This window comes from Oryza brachyantha, chromosome 3 (genome assembly GCF_000231095.2).
Source record: "Oryza brachyantha chromosome 3, ObraRS2, whole genome shotgun sequence".
Taxonomy (NCBI): Eukaryota; Viridiplantae; Streptophyta; class Magnoliopsida; order Poales; family Poaceae; genus Oryza; species Oryza brachyantha.
The window spans coordinates 21,533,517-21,552,793 of NC_023165.2; the positions used below are offsets into that span (position 1 = coordinate 21,533,517).

Sequence of the window (19,277 nt, forward strand, 5' to 3'; positions counted from 1 at the left end):
TTCTCCGAACGTTGCAGTACGCTAAAAAATATCATTTTCATCCATTTCATGTCACACAAAATGTTTTTTTCTCTGTATTCCGTGGTGAGCTTACCAAATTGTCTGTGGGAGTGTTAGTTAATCACCTAGTCCAACCAATAACGGTGTGGGTGATTGGAGAAATATTTTTGAAAACAAAAAATATACTTAAGCTTATAATATCAAATAAGGTGGCTAAGTCAAGCCATATATTTATTGCAAACCAAAATACATATGAAAACAAAATTATAGATGGACCAATACACTACTCAATCATCATCTCAAGAGCTCCAATAAAATTTGAGTACTTTACTTGATTAACATTCCAATAGTAGCACAACATAGTTATAAAGTTACGTTAGGGTTTTGGGTTTTCTCTAGAGTTAATTTTGAAGGTGAATTGAGTTGTGTGTGTTTTCAATCAATGGGCCGTGGGTAAAAATGTCATTTCACCATAAAATCGTGTCTAATTGATTTTTTTTTTGAGAAGAAATGAGAGAAATATCATTTTAGCGTGTTGTGCCAGTTTAAAATTGGTATTTTAGTGAAGATAAAAAATTAGAAATGGCATCATAGTAAAGCCAAAATTAAAAGTGATTACAGCGTAGCCACGTTGAAGATGATAAAATAGCGACTTTCGGATCACTCTCCCCGTCAGCGGTATACTTCTTGTATCCGGTTATGGTTATTCTCGTGTGGCATACACAGTGATGCGATGCCCTCCAGAAAAAAAAAAGCAGGGAAAAGGGAGTGAGTGTGGCCTGCACCGATGTGAACGTGTGGGGGTACTGTGGTCGTGGCTGCTTTTTTTTTTTCTTTTTTTTGATATTTCCTTTCTCTTTCTGGTCGTCTGTTTGATTGGGTCTTTCGGCGTTCGGCTCCTTTCCGCGTTTTGCTGCCTCGTGCAGTCACGAGTGCCCGCCCATGGGCCGGAATGAAGAAGTCGGGAACGGCCCAGGCAGCTTTTAGGTCGTAGGCTTCCCGCTTGCAGCGCTCATCTCTGAATGCATAATTGTTGGTGTGTGTGTGCAATGATATATTAGAATCCATTTCTGTCAACCATGGTATACGGTCACACAAACTTGAAATTAAAGATAATAAAGACGTACTCCCTCCGTCACTAAATGTTTGATGATGTTGATCTTTTTATACACATTTCACTATTTATCTTATTCAAATTTTTTTCAAATATGTAAACTATATATATGCATAAAAATATATGTAACAATAAATGAAATGATACAAAAATAATTAATAATTTTATAAATAAGACAGATAGTCAAACACGTATAAAAAAGTTAATAACGTCAAACATGAAGTAACGGAGGTAACATGAGATCGAACAAACACGCATCAGAACAAGACAATTTCCAGCATCTTTTCCTGTTGTTCTTTTTCGTCTCCTTTTATTCAAGCGAAAGGTTACAGAGAAAGTGGCCGTCGAGACCGATATACGCGCACGGCAACGATCCATGGCGATATCGCGCGCATGTCGTAGCATATACAATGTCACCTTCACCTGATGCACGTGTCTTCGAAACCTATTCTGACGCGGGTCAAGCCCACTTGGCCATGACGGACATGCCGCCGGCGCCGAGGAGGACGGCGAGGAACGCGGCGAGCTGGAGCCGGACGTTGCCCTGCAGCCTGGGCCCCATGAAGTCGGCGGCGAGGAGATCCACCAGCGCCATGTAGTGCAGCAGCCCGGCCGAGGCGGCGTTGAGCAGGCCGACGACGATCAGCGCCGTCGGGCTGTCGTCCCTGTACACCCTGGTGAGCGCCAGGCCGAGGGCGATGCCGAACGGCGTGGTGGTAGAGAAGAAGAAGACGAGCGCCGACCTCATCCTGGCGCCGTACTCCGCCTGCAGGATGCAGCCGCCGAGGCCCATCCCCTCGAACATCTGGTGGAAGCAGAGCGCCGCCACCAGCGGCCGGATGGTGCACGCGTTCTGCGACGCGCCCATGCCGAGCCCGATCACCACCGAGTGCACCACGATTCCCATCTCCAGAACCTGACAGCGAACAAGGCGCCATGAGTGTCACTGTGTGATCAGCGTACGTGTGCCAGTGATTGCATGGTTGCATTGTGCATGGGCAGCAGCAAGCGTTCAGCGTGATTACCTGCACAATGACGCGATTCCTGAGCAGCTGCGTGTTGGTATTGCCCGCCTCGAAGTCGCCGCCCTTGTCCGCCGCCTCCGTCGTCGACAGCGCCGCGACGTCTGGTTGGCCCGGCGCGTGACAGTGCCCGTGCACCACCACAGGGCTTCCGTCGTGGCCGTGGTGCGCGACGGCGGCGCCGTTGGCCCGCCCCGCGCCCGCACGGGTGTGGAGCGTGAGCATCAGCGAGTCCACCATGAGCGTGAACACAGCGGCAAGCATGGCGACGAACGCCGTGAACGGGAACTCCGCCCAGGGCTTCGCGGGCAGGCACGGCGAGCTGAGGTCGCTGAACGAGTCCGGGAGCACGTGCATGTACCCGGTGCCGAGGATGACCCCCGACGCGAATGCCTTCACGACGACGAAGAGGTTGCCGTCCGGGCGGAGCGCCGGCACGGAGCGGGAGAACAGCGGCAGGCACACGCCGACGACGCTGGCGGCGAGGATCGTCGGGATGGCGATCAGCTTCAGGCGGAGCGCCCTGGCGACGCTGTGGCATCTGCCTCCCACGGCCGGACCACCGCACGCCGCGTGCCGCGCGGCGGCCGGCGGTGCAGTTTGGTGATCGGCATCGCTTGGCGCGTCAGAAGTAGTGACGGCGGCGGCAACAGAGGAGAAGATTAGCAGCGCAAAGAAGACGAGCAGTCGTGTTTGCCGTCGCGAAGACATGATCCACTACGTGTTGATCTATAATTCTATATACAGCTCCGATCTTAACTAAGCTGCTTAAGGAAATTAAGGTCGTGCCTTGCACATCTAGTGCTTATTAGCAAGGCTTTTTATAGTGGATCACATCAGTTCAATTAACGACTTAATTTATTCAGATTGCTTAAGGATTAATTAGCTAAGGCCACGTTCAATGGTAGAGTCCATTATGAGCTCTATCTCAAGCCACGTCAGCAGAAAAAACTTCTCATATAAAAGTTAGTCTTTCAAGCTGACTATTTATAATTACAGGCTAATTAATTCCTCGTTCACATTCCATCTGATCAGGGTATCTGATTAGAGTCAGCCCACGTACAAAGCAGATTTTATGGTTATCTTCTCGTTTTATACGCCAAAGAGTCAACGTTTTGCCGATTCCATATAAAACAACCACTTTTCTCTCTCATATCCTCTCTCTTACACATCAGCGAGCATGCAGCGATAGAGACGATAATAAGAGTCTTTTACGTGCCCTAGTGGACACACGAAAATGGCCATGCATGCATGCCAGGTGAGGTGCATGCTCCGGTGCACGAATCTCGAGGCAGATCCACCGAGCAAGGTCATTAGACCTGCTAGCCGCCTAGCCCCAAACATTTAACGTTATTATAGCAAATATAGAATCATACGTATAAATATATTATATATTTTTAATGTATATTCTATTTTTCATACATACTCAGTATTTTAGAGCTTGTGTTATAAATGATCGTAAATCTATAGCTCTTTTTTTAATCTCATTTTCTTTATTCTACATATAAATATAAATATTACATGATAATTTTGAAGTTCGCTAACATCAATTATTATACTCGCTTCTAGTGAAGGGCACAGTGGTAAAGTCACGGAGGGCACGAGCCGGCAACGGGGAGGACACGCGCCGCCACCGTCCGCGTCGCGTGCCGTACGGCTCCGCGCTCCCTGGAGCACGCGCGCGCCACGCGCCGCCTCGCCGGACCCGTCACTGACAGCGGCGGGCCCGCTCTTCCCGGGCCCAGGCGGCAGCGGCCGGCGACGTGGAGAGGAGGGTTTTCCGGTGGGCGCCCGACGTGCGCCGCGCCGCCGGTTTCCGGACGATGCTGCGGGCGCCGGAGGCCGGGATGCATGGCCACCGGCCTAGACGAAGACGCCACTTGCGGTTGCCCCTATTTTGCCCAATATTTTGCTCATGTCATGGTGCTTGGATAAGCGTGGCGACTTATATATTCGGTGCACCCATTGTCTTGCATGCATGGCCTCTTTTTGCAAAGACACTCTAGTTAATAATTAACAGTAATATATGCTAATGTGTACAGGTCAACTATCTGTAATCTGTTCGTACGTATTACTCAAGTCGTGTTCGATATCTAAAACTAGCTAAATTGATGACATCGACAGTGTTTTTGGTAAACTAGGGAACCTACCTTGTAGGATTCCGGGGGAGATTAACATCAGTGCGGTCGTGAGCGATGTTAAGAGGTTCTTAAGTTCTGTGGGCAATCCTACCATGAATAAACTTCTTTAATTAATTATGGCAAAAGGAGCAGCAGTATACGAGTTTGGTGTGCTCTTTCTTAGCACTCGGCGGATCGGTTCAACGAAGATGGGACGGCCCAAGTAATTCCTTCTTGCTAACGTCCCAAGCCCATTGCAATTCCACCCGCAGGTGGACAAATCTGCCCAGCCCACGAGATCACCCCGCCCCACGCCGACGCGCGCGAAACCGGGAGCGCCGGCGGCCGCCGGCCGGCCACAACCGCAGCGAGTGTGGTCCACTCCACCTTGCAGTCTGCACGAGCACGACGCACACTCCTCGTCTCTTACTGCATTTGTTAGTCTTGTCTAAATTTATTAATTAATTAATATATATAATTTATATATATGTTTAGATTCATTAGCATCTAGTCAAGGCTAGAAATTAAGTATTATATTGTAAAACAGAGGGAGCATTCTAAATAACAGTTCTGCTGCAGTACTTTTTTTTTAGAAAAGGAGCTGCAGTACTTCGGGGTACTAGTTCTTCTGCAGTACTTGAGGTAATCTTGACTCCTTGTTTTGCATTCTTAAATTGAAAACAGTTTTTTAAGACACGGGTGGATGTCAGTGTTATATCATATCATCTTGCTTCTACGGAGGAATTACCATATATTTTTTCCAAGGAAGACTGCTTATAGCTTTACTGCACATGCAAGATGATCATATGATAATCATGATATCATATTTTTCACCCATACAGCCTTGTCAGACAGTGCCCGCTGTCTCACCGTAGTTCTTTGGGTTGGTAATGTACGTATCACATGAACAAAACCTGAACAATCACACTACAACACTGAAAATATGAATCACACTATCACTAATACAATATGTCCACAGGCCACAGCTGAGGATCGAGTGATCTGACCAAACTCAATCAAACATGCAGCATGCATGCATCATGCCAACCGGCCGGACCGTGGGATGCGGGGGCGATCAGCCAAGCTCACGCCCACTTGGCCATGACGGACATGCCGCCGGCGCCGAGGAGGACGGCGAGGAACGCGGCGAGCTGGAGCCGGACGTTGCCCTGCAGCCTGGGCCCCATGAAGTCGGCGGCGAGGAGCTCCACCAGCGCCATGTAGTGCAGCAGCCCGGCCGAGGCGGCGTTGAGCAGGCCGACGACGACGAGCGCCGTCGGGCTGTCGTCCCTGTACACCCTGGTGAGCGCCAGGCCGAGGGCGATGCCGAACGGCGTGGTGGTGGAGAAGAAGAAGACGAGCGCCGACCTCATCCTGGCGCCGTACTCCGCCTGCAGGATGCAGCCGCCGAGGCCCATCCCCTCGAACATCTGGTGGAAGCACATCGCCGCCACCAGCGGCCGGATGGTGCACGCGTTCTGCGACGCCCCCATGCCCAGCCCGATCACCACCGAGTGCACCACGATGCCCATCTCCAGGACCTGCGTGATGAAGCCGTGCGATTATAGTTTGAAACCAAAAAAAAGTTGGAGCTTTTACTTAACTACTACTGCATCGATCCCTCTCTAAATATCTCTAAATATTTGACGTCGTTAATTTTTTATATATGTTTGACTATTCATTTTATTAAAAAAATTTCAAACTTGTAAAACTATGTATATACATAAAAGTATCTTTAACAATAAATGAAATGATATAAAAATAATTAATGATTATGTAAATTTTTTGAATAAAACGAGTAGTCAAACGTGTATAAAAAAGTCAATAACGTCGAATATTTAGGGATGAAGGGAGTACGTCGCAGGATGACTTGTCAGATTTGACCACTGAGAAGACATGTTTAACCATTAAAATTACATGCCACATTCAATAGATAATCTCTTTAAAGAATATTTTTTCAGCATAATTACTAAAATTTGGTACGACGAGTGAAATAGGTAGTATCTGGTAGATGCTGTAATGACGTCTAATTAATTTAAACCTCAAGCAATATGTACGGAAAACACGACAAGTTATTTTTTTTAAGCAAACACGAGAAGTTAGTTGGTGTTGCCGTGTCGATATGTTGCTTTTATTTGTTGTCGCCATAAACCAAAGTCAAACATACGAAAGCTCGCTTACTTAAGCTATAAAATTCCAAATGCCATGTAAACTGACCGTTTGCTAACGACGTCTAATTAATTTAAACGTCAAGCAGTATGTACGGAATACATGACAAGTTAGTTGGTGTTGTGTCGATATGTTGCTTTAATTTATTTGTTTTCACCATAAACCAAAGTCAAACATACAAAAGCTCGCTTACTTAATTAAGCTATACTTTAGCTTAAATTCGTTATAGCTGATATGGTAATAACCAAACTAGCAGGTACATGCATATATGCAAAATTACAGCTCCCCATTTTACTTTGCATGCAACGACTGAATATATAGCATGCAAAACGGGTCATAGACAAATTATTACTTCTAAGTCCAAAATTAGTGACGTCGTTCTTTACTTTACAACATTATATTTCTCGAATTAATTAAAAAGTTCCGATAACTAATTGATCTAGCTGGCCGTCACCTGTTACAGTAATGTACGATAAAACGACAAAAAGCGCCAGATGATGAAATTTCCATGAATATAATTAAGTCAGTCTGCTTGTGTCATTTCTTTCATGAGATATATATGAACAAAAAAAACATCGAGTCAATTTAAAGCTATGTAGGAGTACTAGTACATGTAGTTAATTAATTAACTCGATTATGAGTTCACTGAACATGACCATTAACCTATCTCAAAGACTTCTCTACGGATCCTACGGAACCGTCCTTTAAATTTTCACCACGATCTTTTCGCTTATACTTATAATTACAAAATAAAATTTAAATTTTTAATCTTAAATTTAAAGTTGATTTTGAGGTTTTTTCACCGAAGTATATTTTCCAGCCTTAACTTTTAGATCGCTAACAAAACATATATTTGCGTTGGCAAATATGGTGTTCGGATGAAAAAGCTAAAGAATCGCCCCCTTGGCTAATGACTACTCCCACGATCCGTTAAAAAGAAAAACTAATCCTTAGAATCCCCGTACAATATATAGTACGAAGAAAGAAAAAGACAAAAATACCTCTCATTAATTAATATAAAAATGACATTCCATCTGTCCCATGCTATCAACATTTTGCTCTTCAATTTTGTCCAAATAATCGATGAATTTTGCGACCTTGAAAAAATATTTCATTTCCCATTTATCAATTTTTATATTATTTTATTTGTCACCTATTAATTTTTGAAAACTCTCAACTTCCACCTTTTATGACATGACTACTTATAGTTTTGTTATTTTCTTATATTTTCAAAAATATAGAATCCTTTCTACTGTGGAACATAGGGAGTATTAGGTTGGTGACACGTTAAAGGATGTTAAAAGAAATATTTTTTTATTTGTTGGTTGATAGTTTTATATATATATATATATATATATATAAAAGTTAATTTATTTTAGAACAAAGATCAAACTTTAAAGTTGATTTATTTAAGAACGGAGTAAGCATCTCCACGAATCTTTGGATATCGTGTCGAAAGCACAGTGTCGGTAAGTACAGCGGCCGAGTAGTAGGGATCAAATTAAAAACTTAATTGATCACTAAGTTAGCTTAATTAATTACGCAGTTGGGGTGTGATGTCATGGGAGCAAGGTGCAATGCACGGTAAGTTACCTGAACGACGACGCGGTTCCGGCGCAGCTGCACCTGAGTGGCCTCGACGTCGTCGGGCTTGGCCACGGCCACCGCCATGCCATGGCTGTGGCCGTGGCCGTGCCAGTGTGCTGCCTGGTCCGGGCTCTCGTGGTCGGCGACGGCGGCGGTGTCGCCGGCGGCGCCGCTAGAGGAGGAGCTGCGCCTGGTGCGGTTGTAGTAGGTGAGCATGAGCGAGTCGACCATGAGCGTGGAGACGGCGGCGAGCATGGCGACGAAGGCGGCGAAGGGGAAGTCGGACCACGGCTTCCTGGGCAGGCACGGCGAGCCGAGGCTGCTGAAGGAGTCCGGGAGCACGTGCATGTAGCCGGTGGCGAGGATGACCCCCGACGCGAAGGCCTTGACGACGACGAAGAGGTTGCGGTCGGGGCGGAGCGCCGGCACGGAGCGGGCGAAGAGCGGCAGGCAGACGCCGACGACGCTGGACACGAGGATGGCCGGGATGGCGATCAGCTTCAGCCGCAGCGCCTTGGGCACGTCGTGGCACGCGCCGGCGCCGTCCGCCTGGTCCAGCCGGGCGCCGCACGCCTGATCCGCCGCCGCCGGTACTGCCGCGGCCTGCGCGTCGGCGAGGAGGGGGAAGCCGGCGACGAGGAAGAGCACCGCGACCGAGAGAAGGACCAGTACTGTCCTCGTCGTCGGCGCCATTGCTAGCTAGCTCTGGCTAGCTAGCTGCTTGCTTTGCTTGAGCTCGTGTAGCACTGGATGAGCTAGCTAGCTAGCGTGTTATATAGAGAGCTTGCTCCTTTGAGCTGGCCAAGTGGTGATCTTTCGATGACGCCATGAGGCAGCATGAGAATTCATGCTGCTCCTAACTCACAAGCAGAGATATATTGATACGATGCTGAGAAATGTTGACTTTAATTAATCTTTGATACTAGCAAAACTCCTGCTTTGCAATGGAATTATATACAAAATGCTATAGTTTTTCTATCAACATATTAATATCACTTATTTGAATCAACTATAGACCATTTTCTAATATCAAAAAATACCATGGGCTATAAGCCGAAATTTAAATCTTCAACATTAAATTTAGAGTAGGTTTAGAGTTTTTTCATCATATTTTATTTTTCGGTTCTTGACTTTTAAATCACTAGCAACATATATATAATTTTTATTCATAGTTTATTTTTATGCTCTCTAACTTTTTTCTAAATAAGCCAAACAATCGTCACATTATGAGGTGATTACGCGAGATATACACAGATACAGTTGCGCAGCTGAGATGAGCAGAGAGTTGACGAGCGAAAATTAATCGCCACATATTCTGGGACGAGATAGATTAATTAATGTACGGACGTACGAACGGCCGGCCGGCTGAGACGAGCATCCGGCTACGGCGGATAGTAGCAGTACAGTATTACTCCTCCGTTTTATATTAATATAAAATGTTTGATTTTTTATTATAATATTTGACTATTTATCTTATTTAAAAATATAGAAATGTTATTTATTTTGCTTGTGACTCACCTTAAAAACTTTAAGCGTGATTTTTATATTTATATTAAATTTTTAAATAAGACGAATAGTTAAACGTTATAACTAAAAAAGCAGTTAATTAAGCTACCACACCGTGCGTACTGGATCGTACGATTATTGTACGCCCGCCGGTGGTGTAGGTGTTATCGTGTCTGCCTGTCTGCATGTGCCACGGTTGACTTTCCGGTGGTACCTAAGGCCCAGTTTAGTTCCGAATTTTTTTTAAAAAAAATATCAAATCGAATTTTTAGATGTCTAAATAAAGCATTAAATATAGATAAATATTAAACCTAATTACACAGCTATAGAGCAAATCGTGAGATGAATCTTTTGAACCTAATTAGGATATGATTAGCCATAAGTTCTACAGCAACCAACGTGTGCTAATGACAGATTAATTAGACTCAAAAGATTCATCTCGTAAGGCAGAATCTAAAATTTATTTTATAATTAGGCTATGTTTAATATTTCAAATATGTAATCGTACATGTCGATGTGACTATTCTCGCAAAAAAAATTGGAATCTAAACGGTTCCTAAGGTTCGTTGGTTGCAATGAGCTGTATCTATATGATCGGAGATGCCACCAAGAAATCAGGTCTTAAATTTGGCAGTGGCTTAGCAGTATAGAATTTTATAAGTATTGTCCCTGTTTCATATTATAAGATTTTCTGGGTTTGCTTCGATTCATCCATATATCAATATATATTTGTCTAGATTCATTGACATACATACAAATCTAGCCAATATCAGAAAGTCTTATATTGTGGAACAGAGTGAACAACATGTATTAGTATTTCTCATAGAATCTGGGAGGTGATAGAAGGATCAAAGGGTCATGTCCACATGGTTGATTAGGGATAGGAAGGGTGAAATATTATATACCAGTTAATACATTACGAGAGAATGAAATATTACATACCAGTTAATACATGACTCCGTTTTTTTCATACTAGGTAGAAGAAAACAAATATTGGCTATTAATATACTATTTAAAAAAAATTTAGCAAACGGTCGGCCTGGGCAACATCGTGTGTGTGCCTTGTATTTCTGCAACGCACTGTTCGGTGTGTGCAGCCGGCTGCTGTCACACATGAGAAGAGAAGGTGCCTGCCTATGGAGTTGGTCCGTCGGGTCAGACAGGAGGGCACGCCATCGAAAATTTTTTAGATAATTAATATTATTTTAATAGAAAATCGTAAAAGTAGAGATTATATGAAGAAAATAGCAAATTTAGGGATTTATCGAACGGTGTGCGTTCAACTAGGGCTTATCGAACGGAGGAAGTTCGACAGAGCCCAGCACCCGGTCAATTGCTAAGCCAGCCGGCCCTGTCGAACTGTTGGACCTGTCTAACTTCTAAAGTTTGACAGAGTTAGAATGGCCTCCCTATCGAACTGCAACGCTGGCGATCTAATCCGATCTCCTCCTTAGTCAACTACTGGCTGTTCGGTAGGGGTCCTATCGAACTTCGACAGTTCGACAGGACCCTAAATTTGCGATTTTTCACGGATGCCCTCTAATTTTATGTTTTTCCACTAAAATAATGTTAATTCTCAAAAATTCGCAAATTTAGGGTCCCGTGAAACCTCCATCGACCTTGCCTCACACGGATGAGCTATAACCGAGGCGAGGCACACACCATCGATCGATTTTAGGCCACCTTCTTTTGAGGGGTAACAAGTTAACTTACCCTGGCACAAAAAACATAGTAATATATTAGTACATAATTAATTAATTATTAATTACTAAAACATATAAAATAGATTAATATGATTTTTAAAAACAACTTTTCTATAGAAAATTTTTGTAAAATATACTAATAGTTTAGGACAAGTGCGTGCAGAAAACGAGAGAAATTAGTTAACTTACCACCCAGCCGAACGTGGCCTTAGTGTGTTTGTGACGCTCAGGCTCACATACTTCGTTCGATTTCGGCGCAAGGTTGTATGCTCGCGGTTCCCTTCACTTTTGTAGGCTACTGCGATTCACACGCATCTTCTTGTACTTGCTCTTAAGTTCCCCTGATGTTGGTGACGCTCAACTAGAGCTAGACGGTGACTCGGAAATGAATTCTAATCCCTCAAGAGGATGTTTCCTCGTTTTTTGTATCGTCTAGATAGTTGCGAATTTTTTGAGAAAGAATGATAAGAGGATTAATATATGATATACAAATTATAACAAAAGGAGCAAATTAAGTTCTCATTGTTATATCACTACAACTGATTTGTGATTCAATGACGATGAATAAGTATCACAGAAAACTTAAATTCATCATAGATGATCCCCTGTGACAAATACAACGCGTCACAAATATCGTCATGGAAGCCACGTCATAGAAAGTTTCTATTGACAAATCACCTTTTTTCGTCATAGATCTATGACGATTTTTCTAGCGTCATAAAATCTATGACAATATAGTTATGTCATGTATTATCCAACATTCGTCACTAGCTAATTCACGTGGATGCCTCCTTATAGTTGTAGCTATGACATTGCAAATCGTCACGGTTCACCATGATGCTTACAATTTTTTATTACTATTTTTGGTTTCTAGTAATTCAGTTACCAGTACATGCTCAAGTAATATTGTAAACAAACTTATATAGTTGCACATGAGTGATGCCAATAGCAATTCATATATTTCATTCAATATGTCTATAACATAGCATAAAAGATACCATCCAGTGTTTCATCGTAAGATAAGCATCCTACTGACATATACAAAAGAGATACCACACAGTTAAGTTAGACCATCTAAATCAGAATAACTACAGTTCAACGTCATGCCACCAAAACACAAAAGTCATTTCTACCACTTAAAAGTATCATACCCAAAAAATCTTCCCCTAACAAACTACTTTGATGTTCCTTGATCCCTTGATGATTGGGTCTACTGCTGTCTTATGAAAAATCGGAACATAGCCTCCATTTCATCTTGTTTCTTCCGAAGACCATCCATTTTCTCATCTTGGCTCTTCTTCAAGTTGTCCATCTCTTCCTGATGCTTCCTTTTCAATTCAGTAATTTCTTGTTGCTGAGATTCAAGTTGTTCAGTAAGTTGATGCTGCTTCCTTGCATTATCCTCTTTCTCTACTCTTAGCTGATCACGCAGCTCTTGCACCTGCATAGATGAAGTAGTATTGCCAGATTTTTTTATTGGGGAAACCCATATTTACTAGAAATGTGCTTGATGTGTTTCTTTCAGACAAAACTTCAGCAACAATTTCCTCGTCAAGTTTCGCGTGTCCACCTTCCTCTTGATTTTGTTCTCTTTTACTCACCATAGCATTCTGAAAATTAAATATGTTAACCTATCTTTAAAGGGCAAACATGATGAAAAATATACGAGGAAAAATATACATAGGCTTCCTGTGCATCATCACTCATGGAACCTTTCTTCTTGCTGAAATGGCTCTCTTTGAAAAAGTCAATAGCATCTGGTTCTTGATCATTGTTATTCACCTTCTGCAAAAAGATTTTTAAGATCCAATTATTTTCTCAGATCTACCCATTATATGTACATAATTGCTAGAGAAAAGATCAGTAAGTTACCATAGAATGGATTGCACAAACATAACTCCTAGAACTTGTAGTTTGGTGAAATTTAACCTGTTCTCGATTAATTTTATTCTTTTCACAAGTTTCCTATATGAAGACTTTTCATTAGTACAATACACTTCTAATGGAATATATAATAGTTGTTTACTTGTTTCATACTCATACCTTGTGCTTTGGATCAGTCCATTTCTCTACAAGTTTTGCCCAATCTTCCGGACTGACACGTGGTGGTGGGCCTTTTGAAAGCACTTCACTAATAGGAACATTATTAAAATATTTGCTCTTAAGCCTATACCGCTGTTGCCGGATACCATCCTTAATAATATTAGTGCATGTTGCCCGAGCCACTTCATCATTTGCATTCATGTCAAACTTTTCCTAAAAAAACCAGAATTAGAAACAAACATATGTTAAACATGTATGGTCCACGCATCTAAAAACTAGACATGATTTAGAAAACAAGGCTATATGTATAGAGCAAGTTGGAGTCACCGCTATAGAAGTGATAGCAGCTGGGATGGTTTTCTTGTAGTCATTTGTCTTGTACATCTTCCAATGTGTTGCAACACGCAGATGGTTTCTAATGTGAATTCCGCATTCCGATGCTAGCTTCGAAGCTTGGGTTGGATCCAGTGGTCTTCGCTTACCATCAGTGAAAGAGATGTGCATTTTGTGACCTGTCCTCTGTACATACTCCTCAAGTCCATGTCCCATAGTCTGTTTACGTTTTTCAGAGCTAGTTGGTGCATCTAAAAGAATGTAGATAATATTGTTATATAAAGTTGGTACAATACATTACTATATAATAGAGTACATTAGATACATGATTACCTTCAGCTTGCAGTGAAACAACCATACCAAATTGTCTAGTAGTTTCACTGACCCCATCACAGTTATGGGTAGCAGAATTGCCATCAGTAATATCATTGCTCAACCGAGAAAATTGAGTTGCCATAGGTGAATTGCTTGGACTTGGTGTGGATTCTTGTGGATCCCTAATTTGGCTCCAGTCTAAGAGATGGTTGCTAACTGATGTTATAGCTCTTCCAATCCTTTGATCAGTCACGTGTGCATTATCCAATGGATTCACCCGAGAACGTGTTGACACAGAGTTAGATTCATTGTTGGAGGAGCTTTTAGCCCTCTTTTGAGGTCTTGTACCAGGTGCCATCTTTAAATTTATCAGGGGCTGCATATTAAAAAAAATTAAGTCAATAAGACATAGTAATTGCAGAAAGAAATCACACAAATAAAAGTTGAAAGCTAGACTAACAAACTAATAATAGTGTAACAATTCTCATATCATATCTATGTTATGCTCAATTAACCAATGAAAAGAAATGATGAAATTAGCACCTTAATCTGATGTAACCTAGCAAGAGTTTTTCCATGCTTCTGCTGAACCATTTGTCCTAGGTTGTTTCCATCTATGTCATCACTGTCTGTTTCAGTTTCCTCCTCATTTGGTTCATAATCCGATCCAGATTCCTCCTGATTACTAGTATTTCTCCGCTTCTTCGCTAAGATAACTTGTTCACTGCTATTTCCCTTCCCATGAAACATACTAAAAAGAGTCTTTTTCAGTTCAGGTAAACCAAATGATCGTAGCACTTTATTATTCCTGTCAATTTGTATGTTCCTCTTCCTCTCATAGTCTGTCAGTTCCATTTCCTATAGATATTGGATTTTTGTTCCTATACAGTAAGGACTCATATAAGAATAGCTGATGTAACCAATATTCCAAATAAGGTTAATTTCTAATTAAGCAACTCAAATCTGTTGTCCAATTGTTTAGAAGGTGAAATGATGGGAGCAGTACCCATGTAGTAAGTAAAGTGCCTAGCATAAGTATACACAGAGTTAATATAGAACTTAGCACTACATTAATATCATTACATGGAGTATGGGACATGTCACAGAGCAAGCTACAAGAATATATACTTTTTTTTGCCAACTATGGAAATAAGCACAATTCATGTTATAACTATTGTATTGTCTACCACCACGTACGGAATAGTTCAGATGTTAACAGATTAACTTCGATATACATGCGTAAGAAAGTTTTACTTGATCTCAATATGACAGATAGCCTTCAATGGAAATATGCATGTGGATGTTGTTCAGCTCCTTGTTCTATCGATCTGTAGAAGTAAGCAAAACACACAGATAGAATTTAGGACCAGAAAAAATAGCATCAAGCAAGAAAGCCCGGAATCAAGAAATCCCTAGGTTTAATAAACCCTATTAACCAGATACCAGGCATATGAACCACAAATCGGGATTCGAAAATGAAGAAGGTTAAGGTGCCTTAGTGGGAGGATTATAAGCAGAAGGTTTAGTGGATTCAATGGATTGGGAGTGGATCGAATGGGGTGCAAGCTGGGGGGAAAAATCAGGGGAGTGAAAGAGAGAGGGGAGAGAGGGGGTGGAGAGAGAGAGGGAGGTACCTGAGTGGTTGAGTCTTGCATTTGGGTGTGGAATTGTGGAATTCATCGGACACAGGAGATTTTAATGGGTTTGAGCAAGTATGAAATTACCCTTGCTACAAAATTTTCATAGAAGGCTCGGTTATGGGCAAAAGTGGAACTTTAGCCCATATGGGACTGAAATGGCGCGATTCTCCCAAATTTTTTGGCGCGCTAACATTTCTGGGAGGAATTGGCAATTTGGCTACTAATTGGCTAGTGTTTTATTTATGAAATAACCTTTTCTAAAAAAAATTGAATGGCATGCATATCAGTTGATTGTACATGTAGAGTTCAAAGTAAAGTCGTTCAGTACAAAATAACATTTATTCTTATTCCTTCAAATTTTGTTCATCTATTTGTATTAATAATTGAAAAAAATACTCGGGTACAACTAACTAAGTTAATAATTGGAAAAAATTGACTATTCGTCCGCCTAGTTTTTTGGAAAATATTGGTCTATTATTTTAGTAAAAATAACCAGCAATTAATTTTGTATAGCTTGAATAGTTAGGATTTTGGTGTTGTCTTTCTAAGTCAGATCCTAAAGTTGACTCAAGTGCTCACAGTCAAGGTTGGCAGTATCCTGATACGTATCCTAGTAACCTACGATACCATGAATCTGCAATATTGTTTTAAAATAGAGTGGATTAATAATATTATGAGTAAGTTCCTTCTAAAGTTACATAAATTAAATTAAATTTAGCAAAATCTAATATTATAGGATTTAATGTATACTATAAATTATAAATCTTATATAAAAATTATAAAAAACATGTATTTTAAAATCTAGTAGGATCCCGATACTTGATACTGCCAGACAAAAAAAGATACTACCTGGTATCTTGATACTACCTTTCTTACAGTTACGCTAACAAATGTGTGCAAATAGAACTTATATGATCCCATCCGATCCAATCCGAATACATGTCATATATATCGGTTGGCCCTTAGTCCTATCCGACGTTGCCGCCGCCCGCGGCCTCCCGGGCTCGCTGGCACGGGTGAGCCCCTCCAACCCTCCCCTCCCTACTCACGTCGCCGATGTTGCTGCAGACGAGTAGTACCGCAATAGATATTGTGTTTATATATATATATATATATATACACACACACTACCTCTGTCCTTAAATGTTTTACGCCGTTGACTTTTTAACACATGTTTGACTATTCGTCTTATTCAAAAAAATTTATAAAATATATAAAACTATATATGTGCATAAAAATTTATTTAACAACGAATCAAATGATATGAAAAGAATTAATAATTTCGTAAATTTTTTGAATAAGACGAACGGTCAAACATTTATAAAAAAGTCAACAACATCAAACATTTATGGACGGAGGTAGTATATACATAAGAAAAAAAAAGGCAGAGCTTGTTTTCATCTATTTCCGAGAAGTTAGTCTGCATGGTATATGTCCATTGGATACTCATATACTAGTTGGCAAAAACATGTTTTAAAGCTAAAAAGATGCTGAGCATTTGATAGTTCACGATGTTCATTAAAAATATAAAATGCACACGTCTGTCTTGTGTGCAAACTAATAAATACTTGGATAATAGTAATGCAGTAAGTAATTGTTTCAAATATTACAAACATATTCCCAGATTACTTATTAAAAGAAAGCTACTCATCAGTCTCACTAAGTGGACCATCAACTCCATTGTCATATGGATAGTCCCGGGTATCGTCTTCATATTCCTCTTCGCTGTCACTACTATAAAGTTCATGAGCAATATTTTTGCCTTTTTGGTCTCGAATATTTTCAACCATTTCAATCTGAAGGTCCAAAACATCTTCATCATCACGGTGAAGTGTGTCTAGGAGAGGATTGATATCACTTACGATGAATTCAGTAGAAGAACTCTCTTGTTGGTACGCATCTTGATTATCCATTTGAAAATCATCATTTTCGTTGGTCTCTGTTCTTTCTTTTTCAGGGACATCATATACATGCCTATGTTCAAAATTCTGCACTACTTTCCAATCTTTACCAAATCTTGTGTCATCCAACTAAAATACTTATTTTGCTTGGGGTGCCAAAATGAAAGGATCGTTCTTGTACCAACGACCACGAATATTAATGCTCGTAAAGTACCCATCGTTCCTCATCCGTGTCTTCCATCCATCAAGATCAAACCAATCACATCGGAACAAAAAAACTGATATGTCCCCATTTTTATTTGTTGTGTACCGCAACTCGAGAATTTCTATAAGAACACCATAAAAATCAATGATTAAATTTTTATGTGCACCCTCAACCTTGATGCCACTGTTTTGAGTCTTTCGGTTCTTTTCACGATCAATGGTGTGGTACCGAACCCCATTCACATTGCAAGCTGAGTACACTCTGAGACGCCTATCTGGACCATGTGCTAGAGAGTACAAATCATCTGAAACTTCCGGTGCTCCATTGTAATGTAGCTCCTCAATCTATTACAAGGTTTGCACATTAGATATGCTCTAATAGTTTTTTAAGATCTGGATAATTGAATTACTTACATAATTCTTGAACCATTTTGGAAATTCTCTCTCAAGTCTTGTGTCAATATCATTCACACTGTTCTTCTCTAGTTCTCTGAATATACTAGACAAAACATAAATAGGTATTTAAAACATTATTATAATTCAACAGTAGCAAATTAATGCATAGATTTAAAAGAACGGTGCTTACCTTTTATATTCATCTATTTCAGGAGAATTATTAAGCACATACCAAACCATTTTTTCATATTCAGTATGAAAATATTTTAGTTTGGAAGGACCAAGTGCATGGGTACCATGTGAAAAAATTGGCAGTATATCGGGTGATACATTTTTTTACCATCCTTGTTCCTCTCTTCCTTGTTAAATCTTGTAAGCTATTGATCCTTCCGGCCTTGCCCTGTTTCTCACATACTGCTTGAGCTTACCCAACCGTCTTTCAATGGGAAACATCCATCCGTACTGGACTGGTCCTCTAAGAATTGCTTCATCGGGCAAGTGAACAGCTAAATGCACCATTACATCAAAGAAAGCAGGTGGATAAATCTTCTCTAACTTGCACAGAATCACAGGAATTTCAGCCTTTAATCGGAGCAAGGCATCAATTTTAAGAGTCTTAGAACACAACTCCTTGAAAAAATTCCCTAACTCAGCAATTGCTTCATATATATCCTTTCGCACAATTCCTCTAATACTAACCGGTAGAATTCTCTGCAGTAGAATATGACAGTCATGAGTTTTTAATCCATGCAATTTACATTTTTCAAGATCCACGCATCTTGCTAAGTTCGAAGCGTATCCATCTGGGAATTTCACACTGGCCAAAAATCGGCAAAACTTATTTTTTTTGCTCCTTATTAAATGTATAGCATGCTGGTGGCTTGAGATACGAAGTCCCATTATTTATCAAGTGTAACTCTTTCCGAATATTTTGATCTTGCAAATCAAGTCTAGCACTCACAGTATCCTTGGACTTACCCTCTATGTCAAGCAATGTCCCTACAATGTTGTCACAAATATTTTTTTCGATGTGCATTACATCAAGGTTATGGTGTAATTTCAATTGAGACGAATATGGTAAATCAAAAAAACTGGCATTTTGACTCCAACTTGGATGATCCTTATCAGGTCGCTTTCTCTTCTTGTTTTTTGGATGTTTCCCAGGAACAAAGTCTGTGAGGTTCCCTAACTTCTCTAGCAATTCATGATTGGAAAATTTTCTCG

The 19,277-nt window shown here is 41.0% G+C and overlaps 3 protein-coding genes across 3 annotated transcripts; all 3 read right to left on the reverse strand.

Moving 5' to 3' along the window:
• Positions 1–1,427: 1,427 nt before the first annotated feature.
• Positions 1,428–2,847, reverse strand: LOC102711874 (fe(2+) transport protein 2-like). Its single transcript, XM_006651605.3, has 2 exons — positions 2,140–2,847; positions 1,428–2,030 (listed from the first exon to the last, which is right to left on the reverse strand). Exons 1-2 carry the CDS (start codon positions 2,845–2,847, stop codon positions 1,575–1,577), a joined length of 1,164 nt encoding a protein of 387 aa, XP_006651668.2. The 3' UTR covers positions 1,428–1,574.
• Positions 2,848–5,048: 2,201 nt separating this feature from the next.
• Positions 5,049–8,849, reverse strand: LOC102712155 (fe(2+) transport protein 1-like). The gene is made up of 2 exons (XM_040522828.1): positions 8,019–8,849; positions 5,049–5,797 (listed from the first exon to the last, which is right to left on the reverse strand). The coding sequence occupies exons 1-2, from the start codon at positions 8,703–8,705 to the stop codon at positions 5,342–5,344; spliced, it is 1,143 nt and encodes a 380-aa protein (XP_040378762.1). The 5' UTR covers positions 8,706–8,849; the 3' UTR covers positions 5,049–5,341.
• A 3,320-nt stretch (positions 8,850–12,169) lies between these two features.
• LOC107303794 lies at positions 12,170–13,664 on the reverse strand. Its single transcript, XM_040522767.1, has 5 exons — positions 13,592–13,664; positions 13,265–13,477; positions 13,094–13,186; positions 12,902–13,006; positions 12,170–12,831 (listed from the first exon to the last, which is right to left on the reverse strand). The coding sequence occupies exons 1-5, from the start codon at positions 13,646–13,648 to the stop codon at positions 12,646–12,648; spliced, it is 654 nt and encodes a 217-aa protein (XP_040378701.1). The 5' UTR covers positions 13,649–13,664; the 3' UTR covers positions 12,170–12,645.
• Between the last annotated feature and the right edge of the window lie 5,613 nt (positions 13,665–19,277).

What these genes read in the sequence shown, in the direction of transcription:
- LOC102711874 (XM_006651605.3), bottom strand. Translation starts at nt 2,847, where the DNA reads ATGTCTTCGCGACGGCAAACACGACTGCTCGTCTTCTTTGCGCTGCTA. An exon ending in GGAATCGCGTCATTGTGCAG is followed by an intron (nt 2,031 to 2,139) that starts GTAATCACGCTG and finishes GTTCGCTGTCAG; the next exon opens with GTTCTGGAGATGGGAATCGT.
- LOC102712155 (XM_040522828.1), bottom strand. Translation starts at nt 8,705, where the DNA reads ATGGCGCCGACGACGAGGACAGTACTGGTCCTTCTCTCGGTCGCGGTG. An exon ending in GGAACCGCGTCGTCGTTCAG is followed by an intron (nt 5,798 to 8,018) that starts GTAACTTACCGT and finishes TTCATCACGCAG; the next exon opens with GTCCTGGAGATGGGCATCGT.
- LOC107303794 (XM_040522767.1), bottom strand. Translation starts at nt 13,648, where the DNA reads ATGTACAAGACAAATGACTACAAGAAAACCATCCCAGCTGCTATCACT. An exon ending in CTGCTATCACTTCTATAGCG is followed by an intron (nt 13,478 to 13,591) that starts GTGACTCCAACT and finishes TGGTTTTTTTAG; the next exon opens with GAAAAGTTTGACATGAATGC. An exon ending in TTTGTGCAATCCATTCTATG is followed by an intron (nt 13,007 to 13,093) that starts GTAACTTACTGA and finishes ATCTTTTTGCAG; the next exon opens with AAGGTGAATAACAATGATCA.